Below are 14,787 nucleotides of genomic sequence, written 5' to 3' on the forward strand. Positions count from 1 at the left end.
GTCTGACCTATATGAATCGGACGTTTATATAGACGTCTGACCTATATAGACGTCAGACCTAGGTTTGACGTCTCATTAACGTCACCCATATAGACGTTGGACAGAGATGAGGCGTTAAAAACCCACAATAACATACATCTAAAGTCTTTTCTAGACTAAGGGTGTGGATACCAATATCATAAAATACTACTTTTTCTCTATTATTGGTTGAGACAATTAATTAGTGCAACACATATATTTAAGGTAGTTATTATTATAAAAGTCAACAAATCTATTAGACTTAATTTATTAAAGTCAATATCACCGGAAACAATTCTTTTAGTAAATTTATTGATTTTTACGATAATGACCTCAAAAATCATAAATGACATTATATGAAATGTATGTTGTGGTAAATTCAATTTTATACATAAAAAACTGAAAAGATAGAAAAAAATGTTTTTGAGCGATTCTGATAATTTTTTTGAGTTATTCTGTTATGTACGTATAATGTGTCTAATATTTATCAATTTGATATACGACTAGTTTATGAGAACCCTGGACTATCTATGATAAAAATTATTTTTTCAATCACCTTTATCGACGAAAATTAGAAAGAAACTTTATGTCAAATATTTCGGTAAAAGTATTACTCTAATGTTGTAGTTATAATTATTGTAATTAAATATAAAAAAATACTTTTTTTTTCTAATTTTTGATATTTAATTACAATTTATTCGAATTATATTTAATTTAGTTTGACTGTTTGAATGTTGGTTAGAAATTGACGTAGATGTTCCATAAGATCGAGAGAAGTTTAGTTTTTTCTTTTCTTTTCCGAGTCTCAAGCGACTATTTTCCACTGTTTACGTTCTTACACTTCTCTGTGCTTGCCACGTGTCCTCCCTCACCTCCTCTTCTTCTTAGTGATCCTAATTCTTCTCATATTCTCAACACTTATTTTTTCTCTCCAAGTTGTTCTCATTGCACATACTGTTCATTTCCTGCAGCTTGTGAAGAGTGCACCATGATGCCATTGGTTTGATTTTTCTGTGTTGGTGTAGCATTTGTCATTGATTTTGTGTTACAACAATTGGTTACATCCTTGCTTATTTAATGATCTTGTGGATGCATGTGCAACTTGTTGAACTGAATCAATAAATGCTAAGGATATTTCTCTGTGTACCAATATCAAGCAACAAGAGTGCTGCTGAGGAATATTGCAGTGAAACTGAAAAGCAAGAGGTTTATTACGAAATGAGTTTCAGTGTTTTTATTTGATCCCTTTGCTGATTGTAGTAGTTGCAGGAATTTATTGTCACCATGCTCACACCTTTGTGTTGGTTTGCTTGAATTTTTTAAGTAGTTTGTTTTATAGTGTTGCTTTGAGAAGGTTCTTGCGTGTGGTGCAACTTTAGGATAAGAAAAGGACTGATGGATTGGCTGCATTGTGTAGACTGTGATGTTTTTTGTCTGTTTCATGAAAGTTCAGTACTTCTAGTTAGAAGGAGATTAAAAGTATGCTTTTATTCCTTAAAACTATTTTGAAATTTGAGTTTAGTTTATATCAAATTTTAATACATTCGTATCAGAAGTGACGTAATTTTAGGTTTCTGTCTACTAAAAGAACACATTTTGCAGTTAAAATGTAGAAACTAAATAAAGATGTGACAGATTAAAAATATATTTTATCCTTAAATAAACTTGTTGGCGAATATTTTCTTTGGATTGTGAGTAAATTAGCTTGTTCTTTTGGCCAATGGTAGAACTCTGCAAGTTCATTGAGTATGCGATGGTTGTGGAATGGAACTTGGTTGTAGTTTGGGATTGGCTGGATTTTGAATTCATGTTTTCTGGATAGGATGTGGTCATGCTAGTTATGTTCTTCATAGTAAAAAGGATGATTTGGGTGTGAATATGATTCAATAGAGTGTACAATGGCCTCAAAGTAAAACTTGAAGGTAAATTGAATGTGCTAGATTGTGAAGTAGTCTTAGAACAAAATATGGTACCACTTAATCACGGGTATATGTTGAGGAAATTTTGTAGAATAGCCATAAATGCGTAGGCATCCGTTTTCTACCTTTTTTTTTTCTCTGATTTTTCCAGATCTACATGACACCTATAATTTTCCCACAAATGCAGATTTAATCATAATAGACGTGTATTTTGTTATCCTATCCTATTATCACATATATCCTCTGTTATGACTTTTTTCATTCATGTAATATTTTCCAGATCATTTTTTCGCATCACAAAAGACAAAAAAGAACATCCTGAAAGGTTAGAGGTCTTGCACCCAGAAGGTGAATTTTGTTAATCTGGTGTATTATTTGCTTCTTCTTTTTAAGTGCATGGCAACAGAGGGATTATAGGGCTTGATTGCTACCATTAATTCTTTCTGATTGTTCAATTGGGATTGGGGTGGGTAGGAGAAAATCTTATTCTTGTCTTATCACTTTGTCCTTATAAAAGGAAACAAGTTATCTATCTTTTTGAGTTTAAAAATGAGTGCATCATTTTTTTTAAACCTTGGCAACATGACAGCGATAAGGAGACAATCAATAAATACGTGCGACATAATCAACAGAGTATAATGAGCTCAAAATACTCCATCAGTTTGATGATGTACAGATGAATTTCCGAATATTCTGATTTTTTGGGAAGTTTTAATGCAAAATTTAGCACGAATGGGCGTTTAAAGTTGAAGCAGTCTATTTAACAGCAATTTTGTTGCAGTGCTTCAATTATGTACTCATGGCAACTATCTGGAAGTGATTTTTTTTTTGTTCTTGTATCATACTTTCAGGTTGTTTTAGCTTCATTGGGGTTTGAAGGGAAAAATGTCGTTTAAGAGATCAAAATCAGTGACTGAAAGAACTCTATCTACTGAAGAGGAGCAGATGAAGGTACTTGACATTCATCTGGCCTTATTTTATGAATGTGAAATGATAAATCTGATGCATTGTTATTGTACATTAGTGCAGACTCTGATATTTTATCTTCCATCCCAATGTTTGCTTTAGTTCTTCATTTTTAGGCAATCAGTTATTTATCTTAGGCGAGGGTAATTTTTTTGGAGGAATTTTGAAGTGGAAAATTATTTGATTTCCCTTTTTGTCTTAGGTTCTAGAAGTCAAAAAGATGATTGGTCCAATTGCTGAGAAGTGCTCAGTTCTGTGCTCGGATGCATCAATTCTAAGATACCTTAGAGCGCGCAGTTATAATACTAAGAAGACTGCAAAGATGTTGATAGGCACCATAAAATGGAGGCTGGAGTTCAAGCCTGAGAATATTCAATGGGTGTGCAACAAATTTTTTTTTTTTTTATCTATCTTTTTCCATAAAATAAAATAGAACATATTAGAGTTCAAAGCATGAAAGTTGGCCAAATATGCTAGTTTTCTAAAGGCTTACTAGTACAGTTACTCTGTAAAAACGTGTGAACAGAATAGATAAATATAGCTCAAACCCAACTAAAATTCACTGTCTAGTTTTATAGGTGAATTGACTGTAATTGCAAATAAGTAATTTATGTGGCTTTATCAGTATAATTCTCTCTATCTCAGATTTTATTTTGTTCAGTCAATTACATAGATGAGTTGCATGCTGTTAACTAGATAACTGCAAATGAAAGACATATATCTTGTTTTTTTTTTCTACTTTTTATGCAATTAGGGTGATATTGCTCAAGAAGCTGAGAGAGGAAGGCTGTATAAAGCTGATTACTTGGACAAGCAAGGAAGGATTGTTTTTGTTATTAGACCTGGTATTCAGGTAGTCTAAATATTTTGAGAGAGTAAGCTCAACATTCCTTTTTTTTGTGTGGTTGTACTTAGCAGCTGAGCCTTCTTGCTGTTTGGTATCATTGTCAATATAATTGAAGTTTGAGTATAAGGTTAATTTAATCTCTAAAATTGTGATTTATTATCACTTCAATCCTAGAATTAACAAAACTCAAGAAAATCTCTGAAACTGTAATATCTGTGATTCGAGTCCACAGACTTATGTGAACCAAGTTACAGCTTGGGAGTTTTTATTTGAAGTTTTGTTAATGATGGGAACTAGAGTAGTTTACAATTTCAAGGGCTAATTGTTCTTTTAATCTTAGAAGTTTCAATGCTTTTGACTAAGACTTCTTCATCTATCCAATTTAGAGTACAAACACTCCAATTGCGCAAATCAAGTATCTAATTTACTGTTTGGAGAATGCCATATGGAATCTAGGTTCCAATCAAGAGCAGATGGTTTGGCTCATTGATTTTCAAGGGTGGAACACAGCATGCTTGTCTATGAAGGTTGCACGAGACACTGCTCAAATCCTGCAGGCTCATTACCCGGAGAGGTTGGGCATTGCAATTTTTTACAATCCACCAAAAGTGTTTGAGTCATTTTGGACGGTATGACACCATAACATCTCCTGTATTCATCACTGTCTACTTTTCATTAGAAGGGAGGGGCAATGATTTTGTGAGACGAGGCTTGAATATGTAATGATATTCTCCTACTGATGTTTGTGAGAAAATATTTTTCTCATTTGCTTGGCATTTTTCTGATGTTTACGTTGTTTCTGTTGTAAAAACTTAAGATTCTGCATGCAACTTGTTTGTTGAAAGAGAACATAAACACATGTGCTTGATGAGAACTTGAATGTGCACATGCATGTGGTCAGTGTTTAGTCATATTATGCATCTCCTAGTTTGGAGATACTTTTGGTTGATTTCTGTTCCACCGTGCTGAATCATTAAATATGGGAAATATTACTCCAACCAGAGTGTAGATTAGTTTCAAGTGAGCTGATAGATCAGATGAAAGGACTCCTGTGATTTATAAGTAGAAAGACAAGCTGGAATTTCTTTTGTTGGTTTCCTTTGTTAAAATTTGCTCAATTACCTCTCTTAAATTCAGTATTGGTGTATTTGCTTCGTGGTTTTTATCATCGTGCTTTTCATGTTACCAGATGGTGAAACCATTTCTAGAACCCAAGACTCACAAAAAGGTGATATTTGTTTACCCTCATAACCCAAGAAGCTGCGCGGTGATGGAAGAACACCTTGACATGGACAAGGTGGAATCCTATTTTGGTGGGAAAAATTCAGTTGGATTCAACTATGAAGCTTATGCTCGGAAAATGAAAGCAGATGAGAGTACCATGTCTCGTGTATTTGATTCATGTTGTTCATCGTCGCCCGGACTTTTAGACTCAAAATCTCTCGAACCAGTGCAGTCACTTAACAGTGCTTCTGTGGTTGAAGCAGCATCTAGGGAGAAAGCAATTTGTTCAAACTTGGAAGATGCTGATGGTAGTACAAATGGAAAGATAACGTGCTCCCAGTATGAATCCAATAAGGTCAATGAACCAAACAAGATATAAAGGGCTGAATCAGAAGAAAAGTAGGCATAGGCAAGGTGGATTATATTACTCATTCAAACTACACAAACACTGAACTTCAATCAGTATGCATTATAGGTTTGAAAGTGTCATCTGAACCATTACTTTCTCAACCAAAGCCACTTGTGGTCCAGACCAGCACGGATCCAAATCTCACTCAAAAAGATAAAAGTTTGAGTTGGCTCATGTGGCATTAGAATGTCAGAAAAATTCAAGAAATAGAAATTTCAGATTTCTTTCATGTTACTTTTTCCCTCTCCCTAAGTTTCTCTATCTTTCTGTGTGTTGTGGTGGGGTTCTGATAGGGTGTGTTTCAGTGATTGTGATTGCTATTTGTTCAATGTCAAGCTATGATGAGAAACACCTACCACCCTTTCATGTACTAAGTAAGGTACAACCCAAGACCTAATTCACAAAAAGTGGATTTTCCTTTAAACAAAAATTTTGTAGAGATGAAGCATTTTCCATATTAATGTATTTGTTCGTTCGTGATGGGGTGTCATGGAGCTGGAGTTGCATCATCAAATCAGCATTTTAAACCAGGCTAGTAGTGGTTGTGACTTTACAGAAAGGAAAGCACATGACTCTTTCAGGGAAACATCTAACTTCAGAATTAATCATACTAATCTATTAGTACTATGAGATTCTAAATTTCTAATACAAATTACCATAAAGTATTTTCATAGGCAGAAATTAAAGATAGAGAAAAAAGAGGGAAAAAGGTTGCTTATCTTTTGATCCTTTCTCTAACTGGCTAAGCATAATATACAGTCAAAAAGTGAGTTCTTTAGTTCTGTAAGGCCCTGTGTCACCAGAGCTTTTATAACATCTTGATCTTATATTCTTTGGAAAAACAAGGACATTCATGTTAAGTGTATAATTGTAAATAAATAAATTCTAAAAATGAATTTTTATTTTATATTTCACTTGCAGTTTACTCTCAACATATTTTATAAGGTAAACGTCAAAAGAGATCTTCTGTTAAAAATAAAAAAAACCCATTGGTTGAAAATTTTAAAAAACACTTAAAATGTACGAAGAATAATTTTTTTATAATTTTCTGGACACATGAATGTCATTTTTAAAATTTGCTCTACTAATTCAAACTAAAGGGGCATAATAAAAAGAGAAATAAAAATATATTAATTAGTAAATAATATTTATTTTGTTTTGTAACTTTTTTTCAAGCATTTCTCAACTTCTTACGAAGAAATAGTAATTATTTTAATGCAATAATGTTGCCATAATGGCCTGTCTACTCTTCTTTAATGTGAATTTAAAAATGAAGATTAAGAAGTACACAACTCTTTTTTGACAGAGAAGAAGTACATATAAAGTTAATGCTTAGTACATATACATCAAGACGTTTAAATTATATCAAGAAATGAATGAAATTCCTAAGAAAATACTAAAATATAAAAAATATAATAAGAATGAAGAAAGGAGCTCGAAATAGATTTTTTTTTTCATTTTTATGAAAAATAATGTTTACAAAATAAAATGGATGTTTAGGACTTCAATTTGAAATTTAGTCAATTATTTTAAAATAAACTGTTTTTATGAATATGAAAATTTATATCTCATGATTATTCTTCAACATTATTCTCCTTTCAACTTTGTTTCAATTTTTTGTCATGTAAAAATTGATTTTCGTGTATATAAAAAGAAGCATAATTGTTTAAAAACTAGTCTGGTTGTAATTAGTTGAAGAAAAAACAATTCTGATTATAATTAATTACGATAGTAATAATCAATTTTACATATAATTATTTATTAATAAAATTTAATTTTGTCCCAAACACACCTGAATATCAATAATTTCATCTATATTGTCACTGTGTATTAAAATAATTACTCTTAAATACTACTTAATTACTCAGTCAATAAATTCCTATATCTATATATATATCATTACAACTTTAACATTTTCTCTGTTAAATCACTCTCATCTTCCTAATAATTTGCAAATATTTATCCTATATCTATGACTTCAATAAATTATCATAATGACTTCACTTGCCGGCTAAAATCAGGAATTAAATTTTCGAAAGATTTATTAAAAAAGTGCGTTTGGTGATCACCACTAATCTAGAAAACGTTTGGTGATCACCACTGATCTAGAAAAGCACGCAGACAAAAATACACGTTTTGTGGAATAAATAATAATAATAAATTCATGTCATCGAGGATGAAATCATCATGACCAACATTCATCTTTGATTCTTTACATTTTCTTAATTCCGTTTATAAATTATTATATAAAGAGACATGAATATAGAATTTAAGCACGTCAGTGTTACAAACTTGGCCACGAGAGATACTTGTACACCACGTTACTAGTATGAAATATTGGAATTTTAATTTTTGCTGGTTTTTTCTGTTATTTATTTGTTTTACTTTTAAGATACATTTATGTATTCTGATTTTTAATATTTTTAAATTATTAAAATAAAATTTATATTTTTAAAATATCAGAGAAATAATAAAAGTATAGTTTTAAACATAATAGAAAAAACAACAAAATTTATTTGAACATAAACAAAAACCTTAGACTTAAAAACATTGATAAAAAAAAGAAACAAATAGCTTATCGAACTAAACAAATGTCATCACATAAGTGAAATTAACATGAGTTATGTTAAGCTTAACGAAAATAATTAATACTTTGCAATGTGATAAATTAAAATTATAATTTCTAAATAAATGAGTTATGTATTCACTTTCAATGTTGATATGTCTTGAGTAGGGTTATTTCAAAAATAAATACTTTCAGAAGAAAAAAAAATGGATGAAAGATTGAATCTTGCATGAATCCAAAGTCCTAGAAGTTACTTTTTTTTTTTATACATTTCACAATTACAAGAAAGCATGACAGTGAAAAAGGTTCTTTGGAGAAAGCAACGTAGGAAAAAAAATAAAAATTAGTTGTAATAATGTAATGATAGCTTTCTTTGTCCTTTTCTTTTTCTTTTTCTTCTTCTTCTTCTTCACCTTCAATCTTCCCCTTTCTCTTCTTTTGGTGCCGCTTCACACTCTCTTTGTCAAACCATCAAATACACGTAGCCAATACATAACACACACGTTCAGCTCCTCATAGTTCCTGTTGCCAATGGTTTGCCACACAGAGTAAACAAAAGAAGGGACATTGAAAAGCACAGGATTCTCAATTATCCTTTGTTTTCTTTTGTTTCCACAATAATATCAGGTGAGTCATTTATCTCCACATTAGTTTTTTTTTTCATACCCTTTTTCCTCTTTATTTGGTTAGGTTATAGTGTAATCACCTCATAATTTTTCCTTAATTTCTGGAGTTTTCAGGCTTGGATTGATCTGTGGGATTGTTTTGATTCATGCTGAGGTACGTTTAAGTTTGAATGATGATAAATTTCCCTTCTTTTTTTTTCATTTTTTGAGGGAACTGGTGTTGGTCGGTCTTTGGATCTTATTTGGGTACCTTTTTTGTTTGTTCATGCTTGATCAATCAAAACAGGTTTTAATTAGGGGGAGTTGTCAAAGGAGAGAGACAGAGAGGGGAAGATGGGATCAGAAATTGGAACCAAAATAAGGAAAGTTGTTGTAATTTCAATCAGAGGTGGTTTCAGATCAGCTTGCAATCATCCATTCCTTTTGGGGTTTTTGTGTTTCTTGCTTTTGTTGTACAGATCTTTTCCTTTTCTATTTTCTGTTTTGGTCTCTGCGTCTCCTGTTTTGGTCTGCACTGCTATTCTGCTCGGGACCCTTCTTAGTTTTGGGCAGCCAAATGTGCCTGAAGTTGAAAAGGAAGAGAAAGTTACTCATAGCTTATCATCCTTCCAAGCTGGGTTTTCGGAGGGGGAGACTGTTTTTTCTGACAGAGATGAGAACTACTTTGTGAAGGGGTATTCACAAAATAAGAGTGATGTGGAAGAGAGGGGCATTGAGGAAGCAAGTTTGGTTGCTGAGAGGGATAATAGGACAGAAGAAGATCAAGACTTGCGTTCTGAATTGCCCCCAGATGATGTAGACTTGCTGGATATTCAGCCTGAGAAGAAAAATACTGGGGAAGTGGAAGGGGAAAGGGAACTCCACAGTTTTGAGTTGGGAAAGAATAAGGAAATTCATGAAGAGAACCTGACTTCTGAAGCTGTTTCAAGTGATGAAGAAGCTATTGAGAAGCAATATGTCTTGGTTCAGAAAATGGATGATGATACTTTTGAATTTGAAAATGAGAAACCTCCAAGAGATCACGTGGACTTTTCTGCTAGCTCATCTTGGAAACAGGTGGAAAATGATGATGATGGTGATGATAATGTCTCGGTGGAGTCAGGTTCTGATGGGGCTGAAAGCTCTTCACCAGATGCTTCCATGGCTGACATAATTCCAATACTTGATGAACTCCACCCACTACTAGACCTAGATGCTCCACAACCAGCTCATGTGTCCCGTGATGGTTCTGATGCTGAATCTGAGAAGTCTCAGAATAGTGACGATGACAGTGTTGAATCAGATGATGATACTGAAAACCCTGGTGATGTGGAAGATGATGGTATTGATGAACCCGATGATGAAGAGGAAGAAGAAGCTGGAGGTGGCAAAGAAGATGAAAGTAAATCTGCCATTAAATGGACAGAGGATGACCAAAAGAACCTCATGGATCTGGGAAATCTAGAGCTGGAAAGGAACACGCGGTTGGAGAATCTTATTGCCAGGAGAAGACAAAGGAGATTGATATCTGAGAAGAATCTAATAGACTTAGACTTTGCTGATATTCCCAGTAATGTTGCACCTATTGCTACAGCCAGGCGTAATCCATTTGATTTCCCTGATGACTCCTTTGCTGCCATGGGATTACCACCCATTCCTGGATCTGCTCCTTCTATTCTACAACCTAGACGAAACCCTTTTGATATTCCCTATGACTCAAATGAAGAAAAACCTGATCTTAAGGGGGACAGTTTTCAACAAGAGTTTACAGTGTTTCATCAAAAAGATGCCCTTTTTCGGCGGCATGAAAGTTTCAGCGTAGGACCTTCAGTACTGGGGCTATCCAGGCAAGAGAGGTATGATTGGAAACCTGTCTTTGTATCCGAAAGGATGGCTTCAGAGGGAACAAGTTATTCTTCATTTCACAGGCAATCAAGTGAAGTAAGTGATTCAAAGTTGAGCTCTGTTCCAGATACTGAATCTTTGAGTTCAATTGATCAAGATGACAGGAAATTCAGTGAGCAGGACTTGTCTCAAGAAAATGAATTGGTATCTAACATGGATAATGCTTCTGATGTTGTTGAACATGGAAGCCAAAGCTCTGAAGAAAATGATTCTGTGGAGATGATACAAATTGAGGAGAGCAATGTTCGCCATGATGAAGTTGAGATAGTGCTGGGTGGGGTGGAAAATCCTTCTGAGATGGCATTTTATCCTGAAACAGGAGAGGTTGAAATTCATGAACAATTTAATGCAGGGGAAACACATTTGAGAAGAGAACCAGGTGACGAGGAGAGCGACAGCCACAGCAGCAGATCAAGCCATTCTTCACTATCAGAAGTAATTGACAGCATGCCAGATGAGAAAATAGAGAGTTTGCAAGAAGGAGATGATCATGTCTCTGAATATGGAATTTCAACTCAAGCTTCAGTGCAGGAATCTAACTTGCAGCATGTTAGTAGTAGTGAGGTGGAAGATAATCACCATGTAGAACCTGTTTATGATTCTAGTCCCCAGGCTTCTGAAACACTCCAATCATTTCCTTCACTATCTTCTCATGATTCTGCTTTGGAGTTTTCCGAGAGGGCAATGCCTCCTGCTTCAGTGGAAACTGCTAATGTGGCAGATAAGGAGTTGAATGTTCATGATCAAACACAGGAAAGTAATACTTCTGATCATGATAAAATTCAAGCAGCCTCTTCCGAACATCACGTGGAAGCCCAAAATGCATTGACGTCTGAGAAATCTGAAGATGTGTATGTTGCGGCGAATGAGTTATCTGCAGCGAATACATCTACAGTGGCTGAGCCTCAGGTTATCCCTGTTTCTGTGGATGCAAATTTGTCTTCAGATATGGGATCAATAACCGGTGTGATTAATTCAGGCCTAGTACATGGTCAGGATGTAGCCGACCACATACATGCTGATTCTGAAATTCTTCACCAAGACAATATAAATTCTGTAGATTCAGATTCTGAAAAGTCACATATATCAGATAATGAATCTCTGGAGGAAAGTGCACTGCCCAACGAAATATCGAGATCTTTTAGTGCAAATGTGTCTGTGTTAGTCCAAGATGCAGATGAAATGTTGGATTCTGGGGCTTCAGATGCCCACCATATATCTTCTGATGGTTCCTTTATGCCTGCCCAACTGGATTTGCAACTTTCACCAGCAGCAGGGCCAGCACCAGTGGATCATCCTAGTCCACCTTCTGAAGAAAGCGGACATACAGAAAAAGTTTCATCAAATAATGCTGGCATATATCAGATTCAGCAGGATAAAGCCTTGACAAGTTCTGTGGAACAAGGTGAAGCCAATATCTATGAAGATTTGGATAAGAATGTGGTTGTTTTCACTTCTGACAGTCAACATGAAAGTGATGAAAAGCCTTTTTCTAACATGGAGAATCATAAATCAATCTCCGATAAATCAGTTGTTGAACCATCTTTTAGTGATCATGATGAAAGTCAGGTAAGTGACATGACAATCTATGCCTCCATTATCTAAATAATTTATCTTCCAAACTTCTTTTTCTTTAAGGGTCCATTTATTTATCAAGGAAAATTACTTGATGATGTCCTAAAAGGAAATAGTGGTGTTTTTTATTTTAATTTTGAGGACATGCTATTGATAATATTCTCAATGCTTACGAAATTCAAATGGGATTTGGAATTCTACTTATCTGTACTTGCCATTAAATCATAGAATTGTTTCGGGGGCGTGCTTACTTCCGATAACATCTGCATCCCAAAGAAATTTCTATACTACAGACTTTCCACTTTGGGGGGAGAAAAAGATCTTATCTTCTTAACATATATTCAGAATCTACACATAGCACTGATGCCCTGTCACAACTTTTGTAGGATATAAACAAGCTGTAATTTTGAACCCAAAAGGGTAGTGTATATAAATAAACCTGTTATATTTTTTACGTTTCAATTAATTTGATGTGCATGTCCTCTGCAAAAAGAAAAAGTTATAAAATATTGCCCATTCTAAAAAATGCTAAAGAAAAAAAAAATTGTATTAATAGCTATTTTCCCTTTTTTTACCACATTGAGATATTAAATATGGTAGAGTTAGCTCTATTTCTTTTCCATTCAAATTTAAAGAATGGACAATTGAATACCCTTCAATAAGTAAATAGATCCCAAACATGTAAAACGCAATTACTGTTCGATTTTTTTTTTCTGTGATTCCCAGAAGTCAGAAGGAGAATGAGATGTCAAACACATAGGATGTTCAGTAAGAATATATATGTGAAGTTCAGTTTCATTGTACAAGTGATAGAATATTTTCTTTCCAAATTGTAATTGTTTGAATGATGTATTCTATGACTATTTCTGCAAACATGATGGATGTACGTGAATAATTTGTTCCGTTCTTTTGACTTCTTTTTTATCTGAAGCTCATACCAGCTCTGCTGGCATTGGGTTTCTTCCACAAAACGTGTTATTATGGATTTGAGACTCTAAATTAGCTGATTAAACTGAACATAATTTCTTTAACATTCTGCAGAGTTCTTCTGCTATCCACATTGAATCAGCACAGAGCTTTGGCAGATCCAATGATGAAACTGGAGAGTTGCATGATGCGACTCAAAAAGTTCAACCAAGCATTTCTTCTGTGACCTCAGAAAAATCCCAAAATTCTGAATTCGGGTCACCCTCTGGTGAAGTGGATTTGGAAGTTGATAGGCATGGGGCAGTTGAAAGGGATACCGAAGTGCTAGAAACTGCACTTGCTTCAGAAGAGAGCATGTCTCAGGTTACTGAAGAAAATAGCAATGAATTTGATGATATGAAGGAAATTGACGAAGGATTCTTGTCAGAATTGGACACTGTTGGAGACTTTCGTGTCAATGATGCTGGTGTATCACTTCGTACTGACACTGAACATGAGAAAACTGGAGATTCTCAAGTTTTTTCACTCCCTAAGGATGTAAAGATAGAAGAGATTGAACAGGGCATCCCAGTTCTTGAAGCAAGATCACTTGAAGATGTTAACCTGGCTTTTAAGCAACTTCAAGAAGGAGTGGATGTTAAAGAAGTTATCCTTCCAAGTACCATTAAGGATCAGCATGCTATTGAAGAATCTAAAGATCATCTGGAAGCTAATTCAGACCTTGAGGTTGTTGAAGCCAGATCTCTGGAAGATATTAACATTGCTTTAAAGCAAGCATCTGAAGGAAATAAAGAGGAGCTTCCAAATTCCTTGGATTTGAAAGCCACTTCAGTCAAAGTTGAAGAAAATGGAGTTGGCTCATCAAAGGTGAATGAATCCAGTTCTGAAGAAACTAACAGAACTACGGCAGATAAATCGGAAAATATACCCATCAGTGGCTCCAGTGACAAGGCAAAATCTCACAGTAGGAAATCTACTTCCAGTTCCAGCTCAAGCTCAAGCTCAAGCTCGAGCGATTCTGATTGATATGGTGAGAGGCCACTTTGAGCACTGAAGAAAGAATCGTAAGTTTCTCATTTATGTTGTTTTATTTATTTGTCCTTCAGTGGTGGGAATTTAGCCAATCAAGTCTTGGCTAATGGTAGTCAGTCAGGTCAGGTTTCGTAAATTTTGTTGGATTGGTTTCTTCAAGAATGAGTTTTTGGTTTTATTTCTTGAAGCGTGCAGTTTTTTGTTCAATTTTATCCCGAGTGTGAGCAATTTGGCATATACAGGGTGAGTGTTTATTTCCAACAAGTGCACATTGTGTAGTCCAAAAAGAAGAAAAGAAAGAAATTGGAGTATTGTACATTATACTTTGATTGTAGAAAGAAATGGTGAATGGACTTTGTTTATTTGTATACATCAATCAGTGCTTCTGTTTTTCTTTTCCTTTTCTTATTTGCTACTTTTTTCGTCAACAATACATCAACAATCTTTAGTTTTTGGTTCCAAGGAAAATATCGTTACATCATTAACATTTTACATAAATAACTATAATCTGGTTCCGCCTCTACTGACCAATTCAAGAAACTAGCCTTGTTAATTTTTGGATATTCTTTAGAAAATGATGAGATTCTGCCCATTAGAAAATAATGAGATTCTGCCTAATATTAACTGCATCTGTTCTATTAAGTCCTATATTTTCTGACTACTCGTCGAATTAGTCTGCATCTAAAGGTAGCCACCACGTTGGATTGAGGCCTCTTTTAAAGTGTATTTTTACTGGTTTTGGTTGTAATAGTTTTTGGACCCCAATTGTTATAATCTGTAAAAGGTACAGTTTT

The 14,787-nt window shown here is 34.3% G+C and overlaps 2 protein-coding genes across 3 annotated transcripts; both read left to right on the plus strand.

Moving 5' to 3' along the window:
• The first annotated feature begins 840 nt into the window (after nt 1-840).
• On the plus strand, nt 841-5,863 carry LOC124819743 (uncharacterized). The gene is made up of 7 exons (XM_088093224.1): nt 841-1,224; nt 2,218-2,285; nt 2,789-2,888; nt 3,106-3,282; nt 3,658-3,756; nt 4,137-4,379; nt 4,940-5,863. The coding sequence occupies exons 3-7, from the start codon at nt 2,823-2,825 to the stop codon at nt 5,351-5,353; spliced, it is 999 nt and encodes a 332-aa protein (XP_087949350.1). The 5' UTR covers nt 841-1,224; nt 2,218-2,285; nt 2,789-2,822; the 3' UTR covers nt 5,354-5,863.
• Nucleotides 5,864-8,345: 2,482 nt separating this feature from the next.
• On the plus strand, nt 8,346-14,363 carry LOC148197369 (uncharacterized). Of its 2 annotated transcripts, none has more exons than XM_088092865.1 (4): nt 8,346-8,576; nt 8,683-8,729; nt 8,862-12,028; nt 13,076-14,363. In XM_088092865.1, exons 3-4 carry the CDS (start codon nt 8,909-8,911, stop codon nt 13,985-13,987), a joined length of 4,032 nt encoding a protein of 1,343 aa, XP_087948991.1. In that variant the 5' UTR covers nt 8,346-8,576; nt 8,683-8,729; nt 8,862-8,908; the 3' UTR covers nt 13,988-14,363. The 2 variants fall into 2 exon arrangements, with proteins under 2 accessions (XP_087948991.1, XP_087948989.1); XM_088092863.1 differs by having other exon boundaries at nt 8,690-8,729.
• The last annotated feature ends 424 nt before the right edge of the window (nt 14,364-14,787 follow it).

The sequence above is a fragment of the Vigna umbellata genome, chromosome 6 (genome assembly GCF_029865625.1).
Source record: "Vigna umbellata cultivar VRB3 chromosome 6, Vumbellata_1.0, whole genome shotgun sequence".
Taxonomy (NCBI): Eukaryota; Viridiplantae; Streptophyta; class Magnoliopsida; order Fabales; family Fabaceae; genus Vigna; species Vigna umbellata.

Excerpts from the sequence above, each read along its gene's own strand:
- LOC124819743 (XM_088093224.1), top strand. The coding sequence starts at position 2,823 with ATGTCGTTTAAGAGATCAAAATCAGTGACTGAAAGAACTCTATCTACT. Across the intron at positions 2,889-3,105 it reads CTGAAGAGGAGCAGATGAAG|GTTCTAGAAGTCAAAAAGAT; the intron begins GTACTTGACATT and ends TTTTTGTCTTAG. Across the intron at positions 3,283-3,657 it reads AGCCTGAGAATATTCAATGG|GGTGATATTGCTCAAGAAGC; the intron begins GTGTGCAACAAA and ends TTATGCAATTAG.
- LOC148197369 (XM_088092865.1), top strand. The coding sequence starts at position 8,909 with ATGGGATCAGAAATTGGAACCAAAATAAGGAAAGTTGTTGTAATTTCA. Across the intron at positions 12,029-13,075 it reads GTGATCATGATGAAAGTCAG|AGTTCTTCTGCTATCCACAT; the intron begins GTAAGTGACATG and ends AACATTCTGCAG.